The sequence below is a fragment of the Giraffa tippelskirchi genome, chromosome 4 (assembly GCF_054371585.1).
Source record: "Giraffa tippelskirchi isolate mGirTip1 chromosome 4, T2T-mGirTip1v1.2.pri, whole genome shotgun sequence".
Classification (NCBI taxonomy): domain Eukaryota; kingdom Metazoa; phylum Chordata; class Mammalia; order Artiodactyla; family Giraffidae; genus Giraffa; species Giraffa tippelskirchi.
This window is the reverse complement of record NC_137278.1, coordinates 156,845,516-156,870,636: the sequence shown is the minus strand read 5'-3', so window position 1 is coordinate 156,870,636 and position 25,121 is coordinate 156,845,516. Positions and strand designations below refer to the sequence as shown.

At 53.9% G+C, this 25,121-nt stretch overlaps 3 protein-coding genes across 6 annotated transcripts; 2 read left to right on the top strand and 1 right to left on the bottom strand.

The window, feature by feature from the left end:
• The first annotated feature begins 2,087 nt into the window (after nt 1-2,087).
• Nucleotides 2,088-5,719, top strand: BLOC1S1 (biogenesis of lysosomal organelles complex 1 subunit 1). The gene is made up of 4 exons (XM_081595260.1): nt 2,088-2,226; nt 2,946-3,018; nt 5,104-5,236; nt 5,518-5,719. Exons 1-4 carry the CDS (start codon nt 2,166-2,168, stop codon nt 5,626-5,628), a joined length of 378 nt encoding a protein of 125 aa, XP_081451386.1. The 5' UTR covers nt 2,088-2,165; the 3' UTR covers nt 5,629-5,719.
• A 113-nt stretch (nt 5,720-5,832) lies between these two features.
• On the top strand, nt 5,833-9,921 carry RDH5 (retinol dehydrogenase 5). Of its 2 annotated transcripts, XM_081595259.1 has the most exons (6): nt 5,833-5,908; nt 6,338-6,546; nt 7,087-7,433; nt 7,604-7,862; nt 9,140-9,303; nt 9,568-9,921. In XM_081595259.1, exons 3-6 carry the CDS (start codon nt 7,124-7,126, stop codon nt 9,789-9,791), a joined length of 957 nt encoding a protein of 318 aa, XP_081451385.1. In that variant the 5' UTR covers nt 5,833-5,908; nt 6,338-6,546; nt 7,087-7,123; the 3' UTR covers nt 9,792-9,921. The 2 variants fall into 2 exon arrangements, with proteins under 2 accessions (XP_081451385.1, XP_081451384.1); XM_081595258.1 differs by lacking the exon at nt 5,833-5,908 and having other exon boundaries at nt 7,106-7,433.
• Nucleotides 9,922-10,833: 912 nt separating this feature from the next.
• On the bottom strand, nt 10,834-23,839 carry CD63 (CD63 molecule). Of its 3 annotated transcripts, none has more exons than XM_081595257.1 (9): nt 23,658-23,839; nt 20,781-21,636; nt 13,345-13,421; nt 12,173-12,361; nt 11,934-12,008; nt 11,736-11,831; nt 11,486-11,623; nt 11,154-11,237; nt 10,834-10,990 (listed from the first exon to the last, which is right to left on the bottom strand). In XM_081595257.1, the coding sequence occupies exons 3-9, from the start codon at nt 13,408-13,410 to the stop codon at nt 10,925-10,927; spliced, it is 714 nt and encodes a 237-aa protein (XP_081451383.1). In that variant the 5' UTR covers nt 13,411-13,421; nt 20,781-21,636; nt 23,658-23,839; the 3' UTR covers nt 10,834-10,924. The 3 variants fall into 3 exon arrangements, with proteins under 3 accessions (XP_081451383.1, XP_081451382.1, XP_081451381.1); XM_081595256.1 differs by having other exon boundaries at nt 23,734-23,839; XM_081595255.1 differs by lacking the exons at nt 20,781-21,636; nt 23,658-23,839 and adding an exon at nt 14,016-14,102.
• Nucleotides 23,840-25,121: the final 1,282 nt, after the last annotated feature.

Below are 25,121 nucleotides of genomic sequence, written 5' to 3'. Positions count from 1 at the left end.
CCCCCTCATTAGCCCCTGCCCTCTGTTTCACGGGTGTGCTTGTCACCATTCTTTGCCATCCCTTCCAACCTCTGCTTTTCTCTCCCAGCTTTGAGAGTGAGGCACCGGGCATCTTCCATTCTGCCTCCAATCTGCTTGCTCACTGCAGTTGGAAACAAAGGCCAGAAGGGGGGAGGACTGGCAAGGCTGCCCTGCAGTGCTCTCATTCTTCCCGCTTCTATTGATCAGCTCCTCTCTGGAGCGGAGCCTCTTCCCAAACATTCCTCCCCTGCTGGTATTCCCTTCAACTGATGCTCCACAGGCATAGAGAGGCATAGTGAAAAGAGACAGGGAGCTGTCCCCCAAAGTGCTCTGGGCCTCCTCCTGCTGGGGTCTCTCCCATGGTTTCTGCAGTATAGTACAGTGGTTACACTCAAGCTCTCGCGTCAGATAATCCGGCTCTGTATCCTAGCTCGACCGCTTATGAGCTCTATCACTGCAGTGCTCTGTACGACAGATTGTTCATCTGCACATTATTATACTTCACATGACTCTTCTCAGAATTAAATGAAATAATACATGTAGAGTGATTCACACATGGTATTAAGTACTCAGGAGATGTTGTTAAAGAAGTACCCATATAATAAGCATAGACACACAAACACAATATCCAACACTTCTTTTTTAATACTTATTTATTTGGCTGCATCGGGTCTCAGTTGTGGCATGCGGGATCTAGTTCCCCAACCAGGGATTGAACCCGGGGCCCCCTGCATTGGGAGCGTGGAGTCTTAGCCACTGAACCACCAGGGAAGTCCCAGTACCCAACACTTTTTATTCAGTTTTTATTTTGGCACTTAATGTTCTGCTTTCTGCTGCCACTTAACCATTTCACTCACTAATCCTTTGACAGCTGGGCAGCTCCCTGGGATTTAAGATGCTGTTCTGCAAAGAGTTGAATGAACTGATCAGTAATCTTCAACTCTGACTCAGAAATTCAAGAATGTTCTATTCTAAATCAATCAGCATACGTTTCTCCTCCCCCTGCAAGTACATATAATGAAGTCAATTTTCAACCATGTAACTGAAGTGAGAGAACACTAAAGTTTTTAAAACAGCTTTAGGTATGGTTTAGTGCAGTGGTTCTCAACCTCGGGGGCACATTAGAATCACCTGAACAACTTTTTAAAAAATACTTGTACCAGGCCTCCACCCTCAGAGATTGGTCACGGACCAAGGCATATTTTTTAAAACTTCCCCAACTGAGTCTAATGTTTAGCTAAGGCTGAGAATCGCTGATTTAATCCAATCTTCTAATTTTACTAAGGAGAAAACCAACATCCAGAGTGGATACGCAACTTGCCCAAAGCCACCCGGCATGTCGGTGCACAGTGCACCAAGAGAGAATGTTGTAAGAGCAAGCACATGTTGGTGATGTTTATAATTTTTTCTTGTTGGGGTTAATCCCAGAAACACTTCTTTAGTTCAGAGAGGTGTTATATAATTTACCTTCTACTTTTGCGGCAGCACTTGTTCTGCTGGTAAGACTGAAATAAATGGGTTCGCATTCCCTGACCACAAAAGGACAGAGATGGAATGGCACAATTCACCACACATAGCCAGCCAAATTAGCAAAGCTCCCTAGGAGGCCGCTGGAAATGCCTAAAACGCTGAGGGACTCTGGCGGGGTGGGGAGAAGAGACAGGGCTTGAAGAGAGAGGACAGCATTCCCCCTCTAGAGGGAGGAGCAGAGGATTCAGAGAACCGGCCAGAGCTGCCAGGAGGAAAAGGCCAGGGAAGGAAAAGAATTTCAATGAGTCCTGGGAACCTCTGCTCCCGCAAAAACCGAACCATGATAGACAGCCTGGCAACAACAACCCTCCTAGCATCCTGGGATCCAGAGATTAAAAACTGTTCTGAAATCTGAGTACTAAAGAAAACGTCTTCCCACACTTACCAAAGTGAGTTCCCAATAAAGATAAGAGCTCACCTGCCCCTACGATCCCCTCCCTTCCCAGCCATGATCCTCACTACCTACCCACCCCAGGTCTCAAGAGGAGGGCGGTTCCGGGCCTCACGTGACATTGCGGCCACGTGACCCCGGCCCCGCGGGAGCCGAGCAGCAAGTTCCAGTTCCGCGAGGCGGAGGGGGGCCGGGCACGCCCTGCCCCCAGCCCGCCGCGACCATGCTGTCCCGGCTGCTGAAAGAACACCAGGCCAAGCAGAATGAACGCAAAGAGTTGCAGGGTAAGCCGAATATCCAGCCCGCCGTTTTCTCTCCCTCTGCGGCCTAGCCTCAGCCCGGAGCCTGGATCTCGAGTAACGGCCCAGATCCGGGAAAGGGAGCGGGCTTGGGGGAGAGGAAATTACAGGAGCTTTGGTCGGGGGGGAGTTCCGTTCCCCTGCCAATGGCCCTGGTCCCTTTAGCAGCATTAGTGTCCCCATAGGCAACGCCCCCAGCGCTGTGTCCGCGGTGTCCTAGCCCCGCCCCCTGCTGACGGAACGCTGTACCGATTGGTCCAGGGAGCCGCTCGTCCTGGAAGTGGGACGGAAACCTCCCGAAGAGAGGAGGGTGTTGAGGACCCCACAGGACTGGGATTCTTGGAGGCCTGAAACTGCCGAAATGGGGATGGGGCCCTTCTATCCTGAATCCAGGCTGGGAACCCCAGAGTTACCAATCTTTAGGCCAAACCAGTGGGGAAAATGTGCCTCAGAGTCTGGAGTCCTGGTCGCTGCCAAGGACTCGTTAGCGTCCCTGGGCGAATCGCTTCCTTTCTCAGGCTACCAGTTTCCTCAGCTCGAAAATGAAAGTTTTGCAAGGCCCTTTCAGCTCTGGCACTCTGGACTTGAGGTGACCTGAGGTGTTCCCATAGCTAGCAGAATAGTAATGAATGGGTGGGGAACTTTAAGTATCACTCCTCAAAAAACCAAGTCTCCTGTCTAATCCCTTTTCCCCCTCCACCCAGAGAAGAGAAGGCGAGAGGCCATCACTGCAGCGACCTGCCTGACAGAAGCTTTGGTGGATCACCTCAATGTGGGGTATGAACCTCTTCCCATCAACACGAACACCCCTCCACCCAAGTTTAGGCACTGGCCTAGCCCTCAGGCTGCTCCTGAGGGGATGAGCTGTTCCGGTCATTCCCCTACCCTCCCCCACCCAGCTTAACTTTTATGGAGGGAGTCCTGAGTCAGCTCTCACCGCTAACATTGGGCAGGGGGAGCAGCTGCGGCCGGTGGAAAAGCAGCCAGATTTCCCCTTCTCAACAATAACCTCTTTGGTGCTCACGACTTGATGCCATCTGGCCACGTCCCTTCACCCCTCCAAGTACAGCTGTCACTTCCAGCGGGAAGGAGAGCACCGTCCTTCCCCACAGCTTCCCACCCTCTCTTTCTGCACCTCCCACCCTCTGGCAAGTCTGGAGAGCAACTGGCAGGAAAGAGATGACACAGCTGGTGAGGGTGAGGGCAGAACCTATGCCAGGAGCCACCGCAGAGCCAGGCTGACACTCCCCTATCCTTCCGGGTCTCCAGAAACCACCCCTTGCTCCCGTCCTAAGTAAGGATTCCAGTAATGACTAGATACATGGGAAGGAGTAGAGAACATTGTCTCTTGACCCCAAGTGACTCAGAAAAGTGCAGAGATGATGATTTGATAGCCAGGCCATCTGTTGGGAGAAAGGAGGCAGTGTGATGCCTTCTACCCAGGGCAAGTGGAATAGCTTGGTTGTGAATTTAGAGACTGAGTCACCCAAGTGAGCCAGGCAGGGACTGTCATCTTCATTGCTCATCTCGGGAAGATTAGGGGAAGAGAAGGCTGTGGTTGGGACCTCTGAGCCCCACTCCAGTTCTCCCCCTTCACTCAGTGTGAATGAGAGAAAACAGGAGGTCAATGGGGAAAATGGGGATTTCAGGAGCTCCCAGGGAAAACTTGAAGCATTGGGAGCCCCCTGCGATTACTGTTTCAGCTCCTATAACACCCCGCACTGTGACCCAGCTATCTCCCAAAGAGAAGGGACAGGGTCGACGCCTTCCCTCCCTCACACGTCGGCACCTCCTGTGCTCTGCTGTGAGGTTGGCCCAGGCTTCTCCCGCTTCTCTTTCTTTGCTTGGGTTCACCCTATGTCCAGCTTAGAGGGCAGCTAAGCCAAAGCCAGATTAGAAAGCCTTTTGTGTTGCTGCCCACAGCTCCTCTCATTCCCAGGAAAGGAAAACAAAGGCTCAGTCTATCTCAGCCCCTGTCAGGTGTCCTTCCCACTCTCTGGAACCCCCCCCATAACCCCCTTCCTCCCCTCCAGCCCCCACAGATTCCAGTGGGTGGGGGCACCGGATGTGGAGTCTCCCAGCTGACCTAGAGCTTTGGAGTAGAGAATGAAAGATTCATCAACCAATTAGGGAGAACAATTGTTGCACAATTATTGTGGGGGTGGGGGTGAGTGGGCAGAGGACTGAGGATACCAACCTCGTGGCAGTAATGGAACTGCAGCGAACCGTGATTGAGGAGAAAAGAAAGACTATTGCCTAGAGCAGAAGGAAGAGAGAGAGAGAGTGCGTGTATGTGTTCCGTTCATCTGTGTGGGCGAAAGGAGGACTGGGAGAGAGAGCCAGGAAGCAGCCCTTGGGATGTCTTCTCTTGACCCTGAGTTCCTGGGGAGGGGGTTGCTCTCCCATCCCACCCCGGATTCAGGGAGGGGCCTGATCTCCCTTCCCAACTTCTTGCACCGATCCCTGGCCTCCCAATCATTGCCAGATGTGTCCCTGCTGCTGGATTTTCCCAGCCTCCCCACGGCCCCTTTTCCCTCCCAGCTTCTTCCCCAGTGGTACCCCCTCCACCCCCGCCGACCAAGTGCACCCTCCCTTCTCTCCCCCAGCTTTGGGAGCTCCTTTCAGGGCAGGAAATGGTCTGTATCTAGTTAGCTCTCCTGGGAATCCTGGGAGTGGAAGGAAGGGACCGGGCTCACTTGCATGCACTCTAGTCACTTGCCTTACATCCAGGAATGGCCGAAATCCCAAGGCTTCTCCAGCGTGACTCCTGAGCAGCCTCCTACTGCAGCCCTGGGGTGTTAGTTCTGGAGACCACTCCCCACCAGCTGGGTGAGATGGCCTCCCTCCTTCTCCAACCTCTAGTGTGGCCCAGGCCTACATGAACCAGAGGAAGCTTGACCATGAGGTGAAGACCCTGCAGGTCCAGGCAGCCCAGTTTGCCAAGCAGACAGGCCAGTGGATCGGGATGGTGGAGAACTTCAACCAGGCACTCAAGGTAAGCCACACTGCCTACCTCACCATCCTCATCCTATGACCCCATTGACTGCACCCTCAGGGGCTCCCCTCTGGCCTGGGGTTAAGAAGGAAGTGGGGATAGTCCCAGAAAGCCCAGAAATCTATGGCCCCAGTGCCACAGAAGTTAGAGGAAGAGGTAAAAGCAGCTGGTGGGTCCAAGCAAAGCCCTTTCTAGGGGATGGATGGAATGTGCCCCCATCCAGCCCCTGGAGCCACACCCCACCTACCCTGACGCCTGGGCTCCTGCCCCCTCCCTTCCAGGAAATTGGGGATGTGGAGAACTGGGCTCGGAGCATCGAGCTGGACATGCGCACCATTGCCACTGCGCTGGAGTACGTCTACAAAGGGCAGCTGCAGTCAGCCCCTTCCTAGTCCCACCTGCCCTCCCTTCCCCCACTCCTCCTACCTGCCCCAGGCGGGCAGGAGGGAGGCTGACAGCCCATGAATAAAACACAAGCTTCCATTTCTCTGTGTTTGTCTCAAGGAACTACTAGCTTAGTGTGGGGGGCAGGGATGGAAGATTCAAAGTCTCTTCCTCTTAAGAGATGCTACCTTTTGGGTGTCTCTTTTGGGTAGGGACTGGAACTAGCTTCCTCTTACAGTCTCAAGTCTCTTCTCCTCAGGCCTGGTACCTGTTGCAGGTATTTTCTGGGTAAGCAGAAGGTGGGAGTTCCCCACCCCTTTCCAGAGAAGGGCAGTGGGCCCCATCCCAAGCCTCCCAACCCAGGACTCCCATTTCCGGCAGAGGATAAACGAGACAGGGAGCAGGCCTGGTCCAGCTCTGGCTCTCTGCCTCTCCATGTGCTCACGGCCTCTCCCAGCCTGGTGCTAAGCAGTGTCATGAGTCTGGACCAGGTGGGAGATTAACTCTTGGGTGTGGGAGCACTTCAGGTCAGGGAGGGGGATGAATGACAGGTCCAAGGTTACCAATCGAGGGGGGCAGCTGCCATCCTGGACAGATACCCTCATGTTAAGAATCCGTGACAGAGGGAGCCAGGAAGTCCCACTAGAAAAGACCAAGCCAAGGGGGGAGCCGGGCGCTCCTGGCCAGTGCCAGCCAAGCCCTGGCTTCAACCCGCAGGCCCAGCTTCCCTGGCTCCTCCTCCCCCACCCTCCGCCGGCCCCACATGCACTTAATACTTCTGGCACCCAGTCCACCCGCCACGGACTTTGGCCTTAGCTGTAGCTAGTGTGGGAGCCTGGGAAGACCTGGACCACAAGTTTCTCAAGCAAAACAAAAGGAGCAGCTTCAGGTGCTATAGTACCTGCCAACAGCTTTCCCCTGAGGAGGTAAGCAGGGTACTGGGGGGAGGGGTGGGGCAGTGGCTATGAGAAGACTGGTGATATTGATAACTCAAAGGCTCAAGCTTTTCATGTGTCCCCTCACACTTTATCCCCTTTGATCCTCCACAGCTCCCAGGTGGGCATGCTGGGTGTTAGCCCTACTTGGTAGATGAGAAAACAAGTTCAGAGACACAGGGCAGTGCTCAGCCTCACACAGTAAGTTTGGAGCCACCAGGACTAGAATGCAGGGGTCCCTTATGTGTTTCCAAAAACAGGGCTCAGCTGGTTTAGTAGGAGCTAAGAGGTGACAACAAACAAGATCCCTCTGCTCCCATGCAGCCGGTCTCATCTCCTTTCAATTAAGTTACCCACGGATACAGGGTCTGCCCAGATCTTCACTTTACTTAGATGAACCAGTTTGTCTGCCAGTTATCTGCCAAGCAGGTAATTTGTCAATCCGCTCAAACCAGAGACTTCCAGCTAGGCAAGGATCTGAGGGGTGAGGGCTGGCGGGCCAGCGTCAACTAGACACGTCCCCCTGCCCAGCCTCGGCTGCCACTTGCAGGTCACCTGGGCTCCGGCCATGTGGCTGCCTCTGCTGCTGGGGGTCTTGCTCTGGGCAGCGCTGTGGTTGCTCAGGGACCGGCAGTGCCTGCCGGCCAGCGATGTTTTCATCTTCATCACCGGCTGTGACTCAGGCTTCGGGCGGCTCCTTGCCCTGAGGCTGGACCAGAGAGGCTTCCGAGTCCTGGCCAGCTGCCTGACACCCTCGGGGGCGGAGGACCTCCAGCGGGTCGCCTCCTCCCGCCTCCACACCACTCTGCTGGATGTCACAGATCCCCAGAGCGTCCGGCAGGCAGCCAAGTGGGTGGAAACGCACGTTGGGGAAGCAGGTGAGTGTGGCAGGGGCCAGAGGGCTAGGCATGTGAGGTGTGCACACACAAGGGCTGTGGGAAGCCAGAGAGACTGGGGTGGGGGGGGGGTAGCAGGGCTCAGATCCTCCCGGGAAGGAGAGGGGCCATGGGAATGCCTCCCCTACCCCACGCCTCTCATCCCCCCACAGGGCTTTTTGGTCTGGTGAATAATGCTGGTGTGGCTGGCATCATTGGGCCCACCCCATGGCAGACGCGGGAGGACTTCCAGCGGGTGCTAAATGTGAACACGCTGGGTCCCATCGGGGTCACCCTTGCCCTGCTGCCCCTGCTGCTGCAGGCCCGGGGCCGAGTGATCAACATCACCAGTGTCCTGGGCCGCCTGGCAGCCAATGGAGGGGGCTACTGTGTCTCCAAGTTTGGTCTGGAGGCCTTCTCTGACAGCCTGAGGTGAGAGGGGCGGGGACTCCGCTCCCAACCCAGGGGGAGCCTGCTCAACCAACAAATTAGCAGCTGCCCACCACATGGCATGGTAGAGTTTAGGGCTTATGAGACAGTTTAGGGCTCGACTTCCTGGGTTCAGATCCCAGCTTCCACTCATGTGAGCTTGGTAACCTTAGTCAGTTACTGCTTTTTTCCCAGTTTGTTCCTCCTGTTAAATCACAATGAGGCCTGCTTCATGGGTGAATAAAATGAGGGTACATGTGAGGCCCCAGCAGAGCCTGGTACATAGAAAATGCCCCCAAAATCCCACTCTCATTAGTGTTATTGTTACTAATGATAACCTTTACTTACCATGAGTACCTTTAACACTTTCTCATTCAATTCTCCCTAAAATCCTGTAAGGGTAGGTGTTAACACCCTTAGGGGATGGGCTTCCCTGGTGTCTCAGACAGTAAAGAATCTGCCTGCAATGCAGGAGACCCAGGTTCAATCCCTGGGTTGGGAAGATCCCCTGGAGAAGGGAATGGCTATCCACTCCAGTATTTTTGCCTGGAGAATTCCATGGACAGAGAAGCCTGGTGGGCCACAGTCTGTGGGGTCGCAGAGTCAGACACGACTGAGGGTCTAACACACACCACACAAACATACCCAACTCACCCAAGACCACACAATGGTGGGAGCACTGGCACGTATACCTATAAAGCCTGGTCCTCATGTCCTCCTGCCCCTTATCTTTAGACAATAACGTTCAAAGTCCCATGAGAGCACAAGGGAGACTTGACAACCATAGGAACAGGGCCTGAACTTGGAACAGACCTTTGATTCCCTCAAGCTGAGCCCGCCTTCTGAAGGAAGCCTTCCTCTGTCATCATCACTCAGCAAATAGCATCAATATCCACTTTTGTCCCTATGCCTCAGTTATTTAATCTTCCAATCAGCATCACAGAAATATACTTTCAACTTGGACTTGGGTAGTCTGTTCTGGGTACTCCCTGGTGGTCCAGTGGTTAAGACCCTACGCTTTGACTGCAGGGGGCCCAGGTTTGAGCCCTGGTTGGGGAACTAATATCCTGCATGACACAAAGTGGCCAAAAACAAATGAAATTCCGCCTTCCCTCTGGCCCGCTTGCCCCTCATCCCGTGGCAGTGGGGATGTCTCTTCCTGTCAGAAATCCTGACCCTTTTCCCATCTCAGCCTCCCTATGCCTGTCCCTGAAGGTCCTCTCCCTATAACAACAAGAACCCAGAAACCTCCCTCTGCCCTCCCTCTGCCCTCACTCCAGGCGAGACGTGGCTCCTTTTGGGGTACGGGTCTCTATCGTGGAACCTGGCTTCTTCCGAACTCCTGTGACAAACCTGGCAACTTTGGAGGACACCCTGCAGGCCTGCTGGGCACGGCTACCGCCAGCCACACAGGCCCTCTATGGGGAGGCCTTCCTCACCAAATGTGAGTAGCTGGGCCCACAAAGGGCCATATGAAGGGAAACAAGGGTGCCGGAAGGCCAGTCCTGCATCAGCCTGCTGGGAGGAGACATGCAGGGCAGTCAGGGAGGGGGTGAGGGAGAACAGGGTGCCATAGGAGAACACCCCAGCCATAGGCAACCTGCCCACACCCCACACTGGGGAGGGGACTGAGAACCCCAGGAGACACGGCCTGGGGTGGGCTGGAGCAGGACAGGGACACTGATTACAACCGTCCACTGGGCTGCAGACCTGAGAGTGCAGCAGCATATCATGAACATGATCTGTGACCCGGACCTGGCCAAGGTGAGCAGGTGCCTGGAGCATGCCCTAACTGCCCGTCACCCCAGAACCCGCTACAGCCCAGGCTGGGATGCCAAGCTGCTCTGGTTGCCAGCCTCCTACTTGCCAGCCAGCCTGGTGGATGCTGTGCTCACTTGGGTCCTTCCCAAGCCTGCCCAGACGGTCTACTAAATCCAGCCCTCCAGCAAGAGATGGTTGTTCAAGGCAAGGACTCTGATTTATTCTGTCCCCCACCCTGGTACTGCCTGGTGCCTGGCATAAAATAGTCACTCAATAAATGTGTATTATTCAAAACAAAAAACACTGTGGGTGGGCAGAAATGAAGGTGCACAGTGGGAGACTGACCCCATTTAACTCCTAACCTAGGCTGGGGCTTCCCTAGTGGCTCAGTGGTAAAGGATACACCTGCCAATGCAGGAGACACAGGAGATATGGGTTCAACCACCACCACCACCTAAGGTGACATCCTCCAGGGTCTCGGGCGTGTTTAGTACCTGCAAAACATCTAGTACCCACAAGGGGGCGCAAGGGGAGTCTTGCGTGTTTGAAGCTGCACCTAGAGACGTGGCCACCAGAGGGCACTGTTGGACGTCGCCTTTCTGCGTGAAATAAGATTGAAGTCGAGTGTTAAAAGAGTGGGAATAGGGGCGTGGGGAGGTGGTGAAGAGGAGTCAAGGCCAAGCTGGGTGGCTTCCATGGAAAAACGAGCACCCACCTCTTAAATTCTATTATATTTCTATTATCTAAAGTAAGTCAAGAAGGACATAAACTGGCCGCACAGGTATAAAAGTGACTTGTCACCACCCTGAAAGAAGCCAGGCCCCCTTGCGGATTAGTGGAGGAGGGAGTTGCTGGGACCTCAGAGGTGGGCAGAAGGCCAGGGGGAAGATGTCGAAGGTGGATGTAGGCTGGCCTCTCCCAGGTAGGACCTTTGTAGCGAATCCCATTGACTTGGGAGATGGTTTCATGAACCCTTCAGCACTGAGCCTGGCAACACAGGGAGGGCAGTGGGCCTCAACCTGCTCTGGATCCCCACATCCACTGCCAGACCAAAGAAAGCCTTGAGCAAAAGCCTCCTTTTGCCCCACCCCCGCCAAACAGGCCAGCCTTTCCCAGAGATGCAAATAGAACAGGGTCCCAGAGGATGGGAACATGGATAAAGAGGGAGAAGGGATAAAGTATCACTTTTTAAGACAAACTGAGACTCTTTCTCTTTGGGGTCTGAAAAAATAATCCGTTTAATTGAAAAACCTGGAGTATATTACCCCACTCTCCTGGATGAGGGGGCTGAAGAGACAGACCCCCTACATCACCTCATAGCCACTTCGGATGCTCTTCACAAGGCAGCATGCTAAGACAATACCCAGGATCTAGAAGGACAGAGAGAGATGGGGGTGAAGAGGAGTCAGGGAGGCAAGATAGAGACCCACCCAAGAGACCCAGAGACAACCAGGGCTCCCCTCCACAGACCAATCCCCTGCTCAGCACCCTCCCACTGCCCCTAGTTCCCAGATGCCCAAGGGTGCCTCTCACCTCCACAAAGGCAATGCCCAGGGCTGCTGCAGCCACCACCAGCACATTCTTCCTCAGCCAGACCGCAATCTTCTCCACACAGCCCTGGCGGGTGGCAGGCACACAAGATAAGACCCCATCAGAAATTTCCCATACCCCCCCTCCCTGCCCACCTGGCTCCCCCACACTCTGTCCCTTTCACCCCATCCCCAGCATTACCAGACTCCCTCCCGATCCCTGACGCCCAATTTCCCAGAGCCCCAACCTTCTTCACCTCCACCCCTGGTCCCTCTCACCTCCTGAAACATTTCCCAGCTTCCCCAAGTCCCCTACTATCTCAGCCCCCTTCCTACCTCAGTATGGATGTCCCTCACGATGAAATTAAACCCACAGTTATTAGTGACATTTATGCAGCAGGAGTCAGGGACTCGATTGATCATGGTCGGGATCTTCTCCCAGTCTGTGTAGTTAGCCGCCCCGCAGCACTTAAACTGGGGGAGAGCAGAGATATGGGGGGAAAGGCTGTTAAGTGACCCTCCATCTTCAACATGGTGGTAAGAATCTCCTTCTCCTACTACCCCTGCTCCCAGCAATCCCACTCACATCTTTCTGCATCTCGTCCAGAATCGATGCCGTCTGGTTGTCTTTTGGATAATTCTGCATCTGCTGCCGGAAGTCCTTATTAAATTCTGATCTCACCTGGGAGTAGGGAGAAGCACCGTGGAGATCAGAACTCAGGGCACCTGGGTCCCAGAGCAGCCAGGCCTCTGAGGCAAGGACTTCCCCTTCTTCTCTGCTTACCTTGTCTCTAAACAGATAGCCAGCAATGGCTGCAGCCACTTCCACTAGCATGATAAGGGACAAGAAGATGGCAAACTGCAGGTGCAAAGGACAGGAGTCAGGTTTGGAGTCTGGGTGGGAGGGCCCTGCCGGTCTCAGGAACATTCAAGGTTTCCCTCACCCACCCACCCCCCAAACCCTGCCCAGAGAAATGCCCTTTCGGCAGCCCCAGGCACCCGCGCTGGCCCACACCCACTCACCGTGAGCATAAGACAGTAGTTCTCCTTGCAGGCTCCACAGCAGCCCACAAAGGCCACCAGGAAGAGGAAGGCACCCACTGCGATAATGACCACGGGCAACAGGAAACCAGGGGTGGCCCCGTGGGTGATGGTCTGATTCAGGACAAGGTGGGTTCCTACGCCCACAGCAATCAGTCCCACTGCACAGGCCTGTGAGGAGGAGGGCAGGTCAGGGCTCAGAAGACCCTCCACCCACCAGCCCCCCATGGTGGAAGGCGGCGGGTGACCCAGGACACAGACGGAAGCCCACTCCAGAGAGACTGATTCTCACATTTCCAGGAAACTTTTGACATTGGGGGAGGAGGCTGACCTATCCTTGCCCCACGGTGAGGGCTAGGCAAACTGTTCAAGGCTCTCTGGGAGAAAGCCGTCAGGAGGAACTGCACCTTCCTTCAAGCAACTCCTCACCAAATGCAATAGAGAGAAGTTTCCAGTAAGCCTTGATCCCAGGACACACATGCCTCACACAGAGCAGTGCTTCCTTTGAGCCTCTTCCTATGGGCCTCCAGGGCTCCCAGAATTGCCCTCTCACTATCCTCATCAGTGACCACATCCTCATCAGCTGTGAGGACGGCACCTCAGGCCTACTGGGCTGGGAGAAGGGAGGGGGTTAAAGGGGTCAGAGTGGCAGGTCCCTCCCTGGACAAACAGTAGCGCCTCAAGCCAGGAGCCCAGGACTGGAGCAATAGAGATGGGCAGAGCCCTTACCCACCCCGAGCGGCCGGGAAGGGAGATGAGGGAATGAAGAGGGATAAAGGGGTGGAGGGAAAGAATAGAGAAGCGGGGAGCGGAGGCACACCCGAGGCGAGGCGTGGGGCGGCGATAGCAACAGAACAGGCGGTTGGCTGGTTGCCCCACTGTCCCATATCACAAGAGGCTGGGTCACCAGACAGGAAGGGCCCGGAGGGCTTGCGGAGAAGGAGACCGGCCATTGTCGGCCCAAGCCAGCCTCAGAGGTTCCCGAAAGCTAGAGGAGGGGACGGCCGCGCTGGCTTCGGCTGTTGCCCGGGCTTTTTCTTCCCACATCTGGTCTCCAGCTGCCTTCGTTGTTGGCCCCTCAGCCCTCAGCCCTCCGGAGCCAGGTCGCCCCGCACCCTGCCAGCGCGCCCCCGCCGGCCCCGCTCCCCACTCACGCAGAAGGCCAGCAGGAGAACGTAGAGCAGGAACTTGACACATTTCATTCCTCCTTCCACCGCCATGGCTGCCTGGCCTGGGGCAGAGGGAGGGGCAGGGGGATCAGAACCGGTCGAGGGGGGATCTCGTTTTCCGAGCTCCCCGCCGGCCCTCGAGACCTCCCCTGCGCGGCCCCCATTCCCGGTCCCTCCCTCCCGGAAGCCCGCGGTCAGATCCACGTCTTCCAGCCCCCTCTTCTACCCGCAGGAGAGGGTGGGGGCGCCCGCCACCCAGCCCGGACGCCACCCCGCCGCCTCCCGGGGCCCGGGACCCACCCGAGGGCGCCGGCAGCGGCCAGGACCTAACGCCCACCCTCGGCCCTCCAGCCCCCAGATGTTAAACACCCCTCTCCACTCAACCAGTCACGGATAACTCTCCTCAACCCCAGCCCGACCCCCGGGCCCTTTCCCCTGGGTTCTGATCACCGATGAACAGAAGTGCGGCCGGCGCCCCCGCACCCCAGCCCGTCCCGGGCCTCCGGAACTTCACCAAGTTGCAAAGTTGCGAAGGCCTCGGGAGCGGCGGGGAGCGCGGCGGATCTTCGGAGGCCTGGGGCGAGCCCCCGAGCTGGGGGCGACCGATGATCCCCTCCCCCCTCCCCGCCGCAGCTTCGCGGGTCTCACGGCCTCACCTGGGCTCCCGGAGGTCTTGTGCTGCTCTCCCGCCGCCGCTCAGGGGCTCTCTAGCTGCGCCCCCCGGCTCCGGCCCCGCCCGGAGCGCGGCCCCGCCCCGGCTCCAGCCACAGCCCCCTCCCCCGCCGAGTGGCCTCCAGCCTCCCTCATGTGACGCGGGAACAGCTGCGGCCTGAGTCACTGGGCTCACACGGGGAAGGCCAAGCCCCCCGCCCGGTCGAGGCCAAGTGGCCCCCGCCCGGAAAACAGTGCCCACCTCCACCAAGCGAGGGCACCCAGGGCAGGACCTCGGGGTGCCTGAGGCCCTTCTGGCGCCCCCAGAAAGGGGCCACCTCGGGGTAGGAGAGCGGGACTCGGCACCGCCTGGATCTCTCTGGCTCAGGGAAAGGGAGGAGACATGTGAAAGCCAAAGGAGGGAGGAGCCGCCCGGAGTTACTCTCTGAGCGCCGGGTCGGGCTACAAAGCTGAGGCGAGATGACTAGATGGTCTTCAGAAGGCCTCCTCATCCTCCACCCAGAACCCACCCTCTTCTCGTTCCAACTCCTTTCCAGCCCCCCACCCCTGCCCCAGAGTCAACAGAGCAAGCTGCTGACTCTCTGGGATCTGGTGGGGCCAGAATAAACTTGAAGAAAGGCCCCAGCCTCACAGCCTCCAGCGTTCTAGAGTGGGTGTTCCTGTACCCCTCTCTTAACCCCTCCTCTGTTTTCTGGGGCTCCAGAGTAGTGAGCCGAGAAGTGGAGGAAGCCCTTCTCAGCACCCTGTCACCCAGCCAATCAGGACACGTCAGAGTCAGGCTCCTCCCTCTGTGGGAGGGTAGCATAGGTGGGCTCCCACCCCTCCGGGATCTCCCTGTTGCGATGGAGGTTTGGGGGCGACCCTCACGCGGGCATGGCATATATCCCCTGGATTGCCCCATCCCATCCTGACAGCCCAGAGGGCAAGGCCAAGAGAGGACTGGAAGGTGAGGGGGTGGTCTCAAGCTCCCTCCCTCCCTGTAAGCCATGGTGGTCCCCAGGAGCTATGTGAACAATTCAAGGCCATAACCAGCCACTACAACCTGCCCGCCCCGCCTGGGCTCCGCCCCTTAGATTCTTCTCATCCAGCCTGAAGAACCATTTCCTGAGCCTCAGTATCCGTCAAGGAAGGAAAGAAACTAAGAGCAAAAGGAAAGCGATCTGGGCTGGGCTGAGAACCAGCTTCCAGAATCACAATCTTTCAGTAAGACACACCGAAGCCCTTCTGGACCGTGCGTGCTAAGTCGCTTCAGTCCTGTCCAACCCTGTGCAACCCCATGGACTGCAGTCCACCAGGCTCCTCTGTCCATGGCACTCTCCAAGCAAGAACACTGGAGTGGATCGCCATGTCCTTCTCCACTTCTGGACTTTGTTTCCCAGTTATCACCGCAGGTGGGCTGTGCAGGAGGAGCCAAGATGCTGAAGAAAGGAGTATTCATCTGTTTCTGCCAGCCATGTGCTGGGCACAGGGCCAGTGAGGCAAGAGAATTGGTGGCCCCGTCCTGTGCCAGCAGGCAGAAGCAAGCTCACACTGTGAACAGAGGAAGAAACCCCTGGTGGCAGCTGGATGAGTTCAGAGGGAGGAACAGGTGGTGCCTCTGCCCCAGAGAAAAAAAAGAGTGAATTTCACCAAGGAGGTTGGTGCTCTCTGAGGTGTGTGTGTTAGTCACTCAGTCGTATCCAACTCTTTGTGACCCTATAGACTGTAGCCCACCAGGCTGCTCTGTCCATGAGATTCTCCAGGCAAGAGTACTGGAGTGGACTGCCATACCTTCCTCCAGGGGATCTTCCTAACCCAGGGATCGAAACTGCGCCTCTTATGTCTCCTGCAATGGCAGTCGAGTTCTTTACCACTAGTGCCACTTGGGAAGCCCCACTCTCTGAGGTGACCTTAGACAATAAAAGTGCAGTCACTCAGTTCCAGGGACAAGGAAAGGGCCAAGTGTAAAAAGGATTAGTTTTAAAAGTCCATAGCAGGAACTTTCCTGGTGGTCCAGTGGTTAAGAATCTGCCTTGCAATGCAGGAGACACTGGTTCGATCTCTGGTCCAAGAAGATCCCACATGCCACGGGGCAGCTAAGCCTGTGCACCACAACTACTGAAGCCTGCACTCCCTAGAGCCTGTGTTCTGCAACAAGAGAAGCCACTTTGATGAGAAGCCCACACACCACAAGTGGAGAAAGCCCACATGCCCACATGCAATGAAGACCCAGCGCAGCCAAAAATAAATCAGTTAAAAAAAACAAAGCCCTTACAATGCAGGGGCATGGGAACTAAGATCCTGCATGGCATACTGGGGTTGGCTAGCTCACAGGGCTGGGGAAGGATGTGGTGACAGATGGTGGGCAGGGAGGTGGTCGGCAGTCAAGATTGAGAAACTTTAGCTACCAAAACACCAAGCATAATGCTTGGTCTTTGATTGAATCTTCGCCTGAACAAACCGACTGTGAAAGACATTTTAGGAAGAACTCGTCATTCAGTTGCTAAGTCATGTCTGACTCTTTGCGACCCCAAGGACTGCAGTCTGCCAGGCTTCCCTGTCCTTCTCCATCTCCCGGAGCTTGCTCAAACTCATGTCCACTGAGTCAATGATCCCATCCAACCATCTCATCCTTTGTCACCCCCTTCTCCTCCTGCCCTCAATCTTTCCCAGCATCAGGGTCTTTTCCAGTGAATCAGCTCTTCTCCATAGGTGGCCAAAGTATTGGAACAACTAGGCAAATCTGAATATAACTGAAGATTAGACATGAGAAAATAATGTTATTAATGCTAGTATGATTATATAGGAAATTTTCTCTATTTTTTAAAGATGGATACTAAAATATTTCAGGGTGAAATGTCACACCTGTAATTGACTTTGGAATACTTCAAAAAACAATAGATGAAGTGAAAAGAAGACAGTCTGATGTGTACACCCATGGCTGATTCATGTCAATGTATGGCAAAAACCACTACAATATTGTAAAGTAATTAGCCTCCAATTAAAATAAAAAAAAGACAGACTGGCTGACACGACTGTTAAGAACCTAGTGGCTGTGTAGGGTGTGTTCTCAAGGCAAAGGGGAGGGTGGGAAATTACCAAGAGGGTGAACGCCGACCTCCTGCTGAAAGGAGGAGGAATGAATGCTCTGAGGGTAGCTGGCACATCTTGGTCCAAGGGAGAGCTGATGAAAGCCAGAACCAGGGAAAGGAGGGGAAATCCTTGGAAAGGCCCTTCAGAGAGAAAATCAAAGAACGGGGTGACTGCCTACCTGTGGGAGCAGAAGAGGAAGTGGGAAGAGTCTGAGGTAACTCAGAGTTTCCAGACCCGGGAGCCCAAGGGAGAGGTGGTGGTCACCGAAGTCGGGAGGCACATAAGGTGCAGCCGCGTAGAGATGTCCCACCTACAATTAGGAATGTGAGACTCAGGAGAGAGGAGTAGTCAGACTAGAAAGAGAAAGTGATATCGAAATTCACAGACAGGGCGTCCCTGGTGACTCAGGGGTAAAGAATCTGCCTGCCAATGCAGGCGACATGGGTTCGATCCCTAGGTCAAGAAGATCCCCTGGAGAAGGGAATGGTTACCCACTTCAGTATTCTTGCCTGGAAAATTCCATGGACAGAGGAGCCTGGTGGGCTATAGTCCATGGGGTCGCAAAGAGTCAGACACGACTGAGCGACTAAACAACAACAAATGCACAGATGGGTGAAGGCCAGGGCAAGAGAACACTGAGACAGGATTTCATAAAACTCTTGCATTTAAGGAAAATGGGGGAGGGGTTAGTAGCAGTAAATGATCCCAAAGGGAAAGGAAGTTGCAGAGCTCGACTCCCTCACTCTGCCAGGCCCAGTGCTGGGCGCTTAGAGCCATGAGTTCTCTTAATCCTAATGACAACCCAGTGAGGGCTGTGTGATTTGTCCTGTTTTGAAAGTGAAAGTGTTAGTCACTCAGTCATGTCTGACTCTGAAACCTCATGGCTCAGAGACAGGGAGTGACATGCCCTGAGTCCAAGCTAGTAAAGGGCATTGTTAGGATTTGAACCCAGATCTCTGGGTTCAAATCCTCTGCTTTTTCCTCTGTCTCGCCCTCTCAGAGGCCAAGAGAAAAGAGAACTTCAGAGCAGGAGGAGAGGACAGTGGCCAGAAGCGCCGAATAGTAAAGAAAAGTGAGAAGCAAGAGAAGGCCATTGGGTGGGGTGGCATTTTCCAGAGCAGAGCCAAGGCAGGATCGTGAGCACCCCCTGGGTGAGTGTGGAGGCCTCCAGACAGGCAGGGGCGGAGCTGGGAGGAGGGTCAGGAGGATGGGACCCTCCTAGAGGAACACCAGGGGGAAGGCTGGAAACACACTGTGGCCAGGGTGGAGTGCTGGCAGCAGCTTGGAGAGAAAAAATGGGGCCAAGGAAGATAGGAAAGGATGGGGCCAAGGAGACCCAGGGGGACAGATCTGTGTGGAACTGGAAGGGGGACGGCAAGAAAAATCCATTCCTAGTCACATTCCTAGTCATGTTCATAGAGACAGTTATTGTTATTGTTCCACTGGGTATATAGCTTCTGATTCAGAAGATGAAAAAAATCCGGAGATGGACGGTGGTGACAGGTGCACAACATATGAATGTATTTAGAGCCACTGAACACTTTAAAAACAGTTAAAATGGTAAATTTTGTGTTATGTATATTTTAACACAAAATTTTGCATTGAAGTTTAGTTGACTTACAGTGTTAGGTTAACTGCTGCTGTCCAGCAAAGTGATTCGGTTATACATATATATATTCTTTCTTATATTCTTTTCCATTATGGTTTATCCCAGGACACTGAACATGGTTCCCTGTGCCATACAGTAGGACCTTGTTTATCCATTCTATATATAAAAGCTCGGGGAGTTCCCTGGCAGTCCAGTGGTTAGGACTTCGTTCTTCTACTCCAGAGGGCACAGGTTTAAGATGGCATCACCGATGCAATGCACATGAACTTGGGCAGACTTCGGGAGATGGTGAGGGACAGGGAGGCCTGGTGCGCTACAGTCCATGGGGTCACAAAGAGTCGGATACAACTGAGCGACTGAACAACAACTGGGAACTAAGATCCGACATGACTCAACACAGCCAAAAGAATAGATAAAAAGTGGGGGTAAAAAAGCTTACATCTGCTAACCCCAACCTCCCACTCCATCCCTCCCCTAACCCTCTCCCCGTTAGCAACCACCAGTCTGTTCTCTATGTCACTGACACTATTTTTTTTAAAAAGAATGGCCTACCCTGATAGCTGGGAAAGTTGGCATAGACCCCTGGGTACCTCTGAGTGGGGAGGCAGCTGACCTCAGACCTGGCTCTTCATATCACATCTTTCAAAGCCTCCAGCACCAACTCCAAGGGCTAGTGTCCAGAAATGTCACCTGATTAGCTGTACTTCCCAGGGTAAAGAACCCGCCTGCCAGTGCAGGAGACACAAGAGACACAGGTCAGGAAAATCCCCTGGAGGAGGAAATGGCAACCCACTCCAGGATTCTTGCCTGGAAAATTCCATGGGCAGAGGAGTCTGGCAGGCTACAGTCCAAGAGGCCACAAAGAGTAGGAGGTGACTAAGCAACTGAGCACATACATATATACATACACTTGATTAGCTCAGGCTTCTGTCCCTTGGGTGCCTGGCACCTGTCGGTGGTGGGTGAGCTGGGGTGGGCTTCTCCCCTCCCCCTCCCCACACAGCAGAACCAAGCTGCTCTCTAGCTCTCCAACCAGAGCCAGCAGCAGGGCATGGGGGCCACAGGTGTCCCAAGCAAGGGTGGTGCCATCTGAGAGCACATAGGCATCGCCAGACCCAGTACAACGCACAGCAGCTTGCAGCCAGTGCCCAGGGCCTCCCACAGCCCAGACCTGCAACAGACCTCTTCTCCCCTCCACTCAGCAGGCCCCTGGCCTGAGCCCCATGAGGAGGGGCTGTACTGGAGGTAAGGCTGCCAGGCTGGGTCCTTAGCTCTCTGCCCCCATTCTTACCCGCCCCTGTCCCAGGTGCTCTGGTGGGAAAGGGAGGCCCCAGTGAACTAGGAACTCCTGCCTGTGGAGGCCCTTGGGGCTAAGGGAGCATGGGAGAGGAGCCAGGAGGCATGAGGAAGGGGAGGAGGGAAGAGAAGGGAAGAATTGAGGAGGGTGGGAGAGGAGTGTGGAGATACAGGAGCAAATAGAGAAGGTGGAAGACAAGGGAGAAGTTGGGGGAGAGGGCAGGGGAAACAGAGGGGAAGGATGAGGTACAGGGTGGGGAGAAGGAAGCAGGAGGAGACAGGGATGGGAGAGAGAAAGAAAAAGGATGCCCTCTTCACTGGGAGGACAGGAGGGGTGATGTGGAAACTTAAGGTCCAGAGGTCGGGTCTGAACTGGGGACCTGAGATTTCAATCCAGAAGCCCTAGCTTTGGATAGGAGGGAGGCAGGGGTGCTTGAGAGCAGCTCTCAGATCTCAGGGTTAGATCAAAACAAGGGCAAGGCTGGAGATGTTGATTGCCCGAGTCTGGGGGCACAAAGAGGAGACTCCAGTCACTGTGGGGCCAACACCAACTCTGGTGCCATGCACCATGTTCGCCACCAGCAAGCAACACCCTGAGGTCAGAAGCCTTGGTGAGAGACAGCTCTGCCCCACATGAGGTGACTTTGGCTAAACTCTCGCCCTCCCTGAACCACAGCTTTCTCCCACTTAGGCAGGAGGAAGACCACTCCCTTCCTCACAGCACAGGACAGTTGTGAGCATCAGAGGAGAATGAAAGGGCTAGTTTTGTTACCTTAAGTATTGTTGCTGTTGTTCAGTCTCTAAATCGTGTCCGACTCTTTGTGACCCCATGCACGCCAGACTCCTCTGTCCTCCACTATCTCCCAGCGTTTGCTCAAATTCATGTCTAATGAGTCGGTGATCTAACCATCTCATCCTCTGCCCCCTCTTCTCCTTTTCCCATCAGTCTTTCCCAGCATCAGGGTCTTTTCCAATGAGTCAGGTCTTCACATCACGTGATCAAAGTATTGGAGCTTCAGCTTCAGCATCAGTCCTTCCAATGAATATTCAGGGTTGATTTCCTTTAAGACTGATTGGTTTAATCTCCTTGCAGTCCAAGGAACTCTCAAGAGTCTTCTTCAGCACCACAATTCAAAAGCATCAACTCTTTGGTGCTGTCTTCTTTATGGTCCAACTCTCAAATCCGTATATGACTACTGGAAAAACCCTAGCTTTGACTATATGGATCTTTGTCTACAAAGTGATGTTTCTGCTTTTTAATATGGTGTCCAAGTTTGTCATAGCTTTTCTTCCTAGGAGCAAGCGTCTTTTAATTTCATGGCAGCATTCACCATCTGCAGTGATTTTGGAGCCCAAGAAAAGAAAATGTATCACTGCTTCCACTTTTTCTCCTTCTGTGTGCCACAAAGTGACAGCACTGGATGCCATGATCTTCATTTTTTGAATGTTTAGTTTTAAGCCAGCTTTTTCACTCTCTTCTTTCACCCTCATCAAGAAGCTACTTAGTTCCTCTTCACTTTCTGCCATTAGAGTGGTATCATCTGCATATCTGAGACTGTTGATATTTCTCCTGGCAATCTTGATTCCAGTTTGTGATTCATTCAGCCTGGCATTTCACATGATGTACTCTGCATGTAAGTGAAATGAGCAGGATGACAATATAGCTTAAAAATGATGTCTTAAATGAAATTACAAAACAGAAACAGACTTCAAGAATGAGCTTACAGTTGCCGGGGGCGGGGGGGGAGGATGAGAGGAAGGGATAGTTAGGGAGTTTGGGATGAACATGTACACACTGCTATATTTAAAATGTATAGCCAACAAGGACCTACTGTATAGCACATGAAACTCTGCTCAATGTGTGGCAGCCTGAGTGGGAGGGGAGTTTAGGGGAGAATGGATACAAGTATATGTATGGTTGAGTCCCTTCGCTGTTCACCTAAAACTGTCATAACATTGTTAATTGGCTATACCTCAAAACAAAATAAAAACTTTTTAAAAAAAGAATGATAACTCTTAATCATACCCTGTTTTTAGACTCATGGGAGTTCAAATGATTTTGCTTTGAGTAATACCTGGATGCCACCTCACTTTAGATGGCTAAGGAAAGGGTTGGAAGGGACAAGCCAATCTCTTTGGACACCTCCTACACACCTTGGCCTTGGCCCAGGGTTCCAGTCTCAGCTCCACCTCACCCCAGCCCCGACTGCCAGGCTGGATCCTCAGCACTCTGCTCTCTTTTTACCTGTTCCTTTCCCTACTCCTGGGGCCCCCAGCGCCTGACCTCTGGCCCCTCATTCTCTCTTGCCGGACTCCTGTCCCAACCTCCTCCCAGCCCATGTCACTGTTACCAAAGGGGTCAATCAGATGCCTGCCAGTGACTGGGCAGGTTGGGCAGCTCCAGCCTAAGACCTCTTTATGCACCCCCTGGGGCAGGAGCTCCCTGATGTGTGGCTCCGGCTCCAGGACCTGCCCAGGGGGCAGAGGTCTCCACTTGAGAGTTGACAAAACTATGGTTTCTTCTGGGAGGGAGCAGATCAGAATCTGGGAGAAAGGAGAAAGAAGCAATGTGGGCCAACTGGTTAGCTCGAATTTCTGTTCCTTGGGGCTGGGTCAGCTCATCCACCAGGGCTTAGTCCCCAAAGAAGCAGACTCTGTGCTCACACCCCTCCTTTTCTCGGGCCTGCAACTGGAATAGTGGTGCCTCCTGCCAGCATGGTTGGGCCACAGGACCAGCCTGGGCCTACCGCCCCCAGCAGGACCCCACCACTTGGGCCTGGAAAAGCAGAAATAGGAAAGAAAGACAGGAAAAGTGGGCAGGCCCAGAGAGACCAAGAGTGAAAGTGGAAAGAGGGTGCACCCCAGGACAGGGAGGGCTCGGCCTGCCCTGAGAGGTAGTGGGGAGCGGAGAGAGGAAGGGGCACAGGAGGAACATGTGACTCCAAGTGATCTCAGGGTTCCCCACTTGTATCCCACCCTCCTCCACCCTCAACCCTCCAAAAGCGAATTTTGGGTCCCTCCTCCCAACCTCCTACTTCTCTCAGAGTGCCTTGGGGTCAAAGAGGTTAACACAGCTGATCCAGGGAGGATAATGATAGTTTAGAATGTGGTAAGGGAGAGGATGGTAATTACACAGTGAGCTTCTCCCTGAGGGCTTCAGGGTATGTGGGCAGGGACCTGGGAGGATCCATTCTACCAGCAGACTCTCCCCAGCCCAGAATAGCCTCCACACACTACATCCCCAGAGGCTCCTGCTGGGAAGACCAGGAGGGGAAGTCCCTCCCCACTAGGGAATCCCCCTCCCCAGCTGCTTCTCTATGGCCTAGCCCTCCCCCTCCTTGGAAAGACCTGCAGTGCCAGGGAATGAGTCCACCGACCCTAGAATTAGGGCCTTTAGGAGGAAGAAGCAAGAAGAAGGGGGGGGGTCAGGGGTCATGAGTTATTGCCCACTAAACCCAGCTCTGATGGACAAGGCAGTTTGGGTGTGGGGTGGCCTGCACGGTAGCTGTGCCCCTTTACCCTTAGAGTGGCTCCCCCCACGTCCCCCCACCCCGCTTCCACCTCCTCCCCCCCACCCCGCCCCCACCCCGTGCTGGAGTCTGCAACTCTGAGAGTGGGCCAGGTGCCTCTGGCCTAGAGCCCTGCTGACCTGGCTCCCAGGATTTACAGCTCCTTTTCCTGAGGATGCAACATAAGGGCGCCGCTACACAAGGCTACACAATCACCTCTTTCCTCCAGCACCTCCTGAAACCTCATCTCTGCTTCTCTCTCGGCAGTTCACAGCCTTCAAAGCTCAATGCCTCCCGCTGGGCTCCAACCCACGTTTGCTATGAACCAGTCAGGACCTTAAAGGGACTGAAGGTTGCCTGGGTAACACCCGGAGGGGGCACCCTTGGCGGGAAGACAGTTGCCTGGGAGACCAGGGCAGTGGGCGGGACCACAAACCCTGGTTAGCTAGTGTTGTGGTGAGGAAAGAGCTAAATGTCCACATCTCTCCTAACTCCTTTGCCGTAAAGCCAGTAGCGTTCCTTCCTCGGGACTGGGTCTAGAACAGCCGGAAATCTGAAGTTCCTGAAAGAGAACTCCCGGGGGTTACCTGCAACCCAAGGGAACCCAACCCAACATTCCCAAGCTTGAGGGAACTCAAGGAAAGAGGCAAGATATAGGAGAGGGTGGAGAGAGGAGCAAGCCTTAATACATTATGATATAGGACTTCTCAGACTAGAAATCTGAAGTGAAAAATACGCCAAGTATGGGGGAAGCAAAAAGGTCCGTTTTAGTCCCACTTCCAAGAAGCAGAAATTCCAGATTCCACCACCAGATGGCAGTCTTGCCCACTCATTGGATTAAATGAATCCGCGGGAGGAAGCCAGGAAGCAGAAATCCTTTCTGTGTCACAAATTCTCAACTCTTGCTCTCTAGTATTTGGCAGATACTCATAACTCCTTCTGACCATACACATACAGTTTTCTTTCCCTAACGAGACTCTGACCAGAGCCAGCGAGCAGAATTCATTCATTCTTTATTCAAAGTCACTAAAGAATTCTTTGAAAAAAGTTCTGGCTTTCTTGGATCTCACAGTGTGAGACTGATAAGTTGGGTAATAGTAATGACTAATTATCTCATTTAGAACTGAGTGTCAGGCAGTTAATCTTCATAACCTTATAAAATAGGTCCAGTATTGTCATCTCCACCTTACAGATAAGGAATCTGAGGCATCGAGTCAAGTTCACACAGCCAGAAAAGCGGGAGAGCTGCGTCTTAAACCCATGCAGCCTCAGTTTGAGTCTAGAAGCTATGTGAGTAAGCCCCACGACACACAAGACACAGATATAGCTAGGAGAAGCATCTACTGTACACTTGGGAGTCAGGAGCAGACTCCTGAAAGACATATCCAAAATCTCATCTATACTGAGACCTGAAGAAAGAGTAAATTGAGGGGAGGGAGGGAGGGAATGGAGGTAGGAGGGGGAAGTTGTTCCAAGAAGAGGAAACACTTGTGCCAAGATACTGTGGAGATGATCAAGAGATAGAGGGCAAAGGCTACATCCAGGTTTCTGACCTAGATGATTGTCATTCACTAAAATGAAATAGCAGAATGGGAGCACAATTC

Bases quoted from the DNA above. Each gene is read 5' to 3' on its own strand.
- CD63 (XM_081595257.1), bottom strand. From the start codon at position 13,410: ATGGCGGTGGAAGGAGGAATGAAATGTGTCAAGTTCCTGCTCTACGTT. The intron at 11,832-11,933 runs GTAAGCAGAGAA...CCCTACTCCCAG, and splicing joins GCTATCTGTTTAGAGACAAG to GTGAGATCAGAATTTAATAA. The intron at 11,238-11,485 runs GTAGGAAGGGGG...GCCACCCGCCAG, and splicing joins TGAGGGACATCCATACTGAG to GGCTGTGTGGAGAAGATTGC.
- RDH5 (XM_081595259.1), top strand. From the start codon at position 7,124: ATGTGGCTGCCTCTGCTGCTGGGGGTCTTGCTCTGGGCAGCGCTGTGG. The intron at 7,434-7,603 runs GTGAGTGTGGCA...ATCCCCCCACAG, and splicing joins AACGCACGTTGGGGAAGCAG to GGCTTTTTGGTCTGGTGAAT. The intron at 9,304-9,567 runs GTGAGTAGCTGG...ACTGGGCTGCAG, and splicing joins GGAGGCCTTCCTCACCAAAT to ACCTGAGAGTGCAGCAGCAT.
- BLOC1S1 (XM_081595260.1), top strand. From the start codon at position 2,166: ATGCTGTCCCGGCTGCTGAAAGAACACCAGGCCAAGCAGAATGAACGC. The intron at 2,227-2,945 runs GTAAGCCGAATA...CCCTCCACCCAG, and splicing joins TGAACGCAAAGAGTTGCAGG to AGAAGAGAAGGCGAGAGGCC. The intron at 3,019-5,103 runs GTATGAACCTCT...TCCAACCTCTAG, and splicing joins GTGGATCACCTCAATGTGGG to TGTGGCCCAGGCCTACATGA.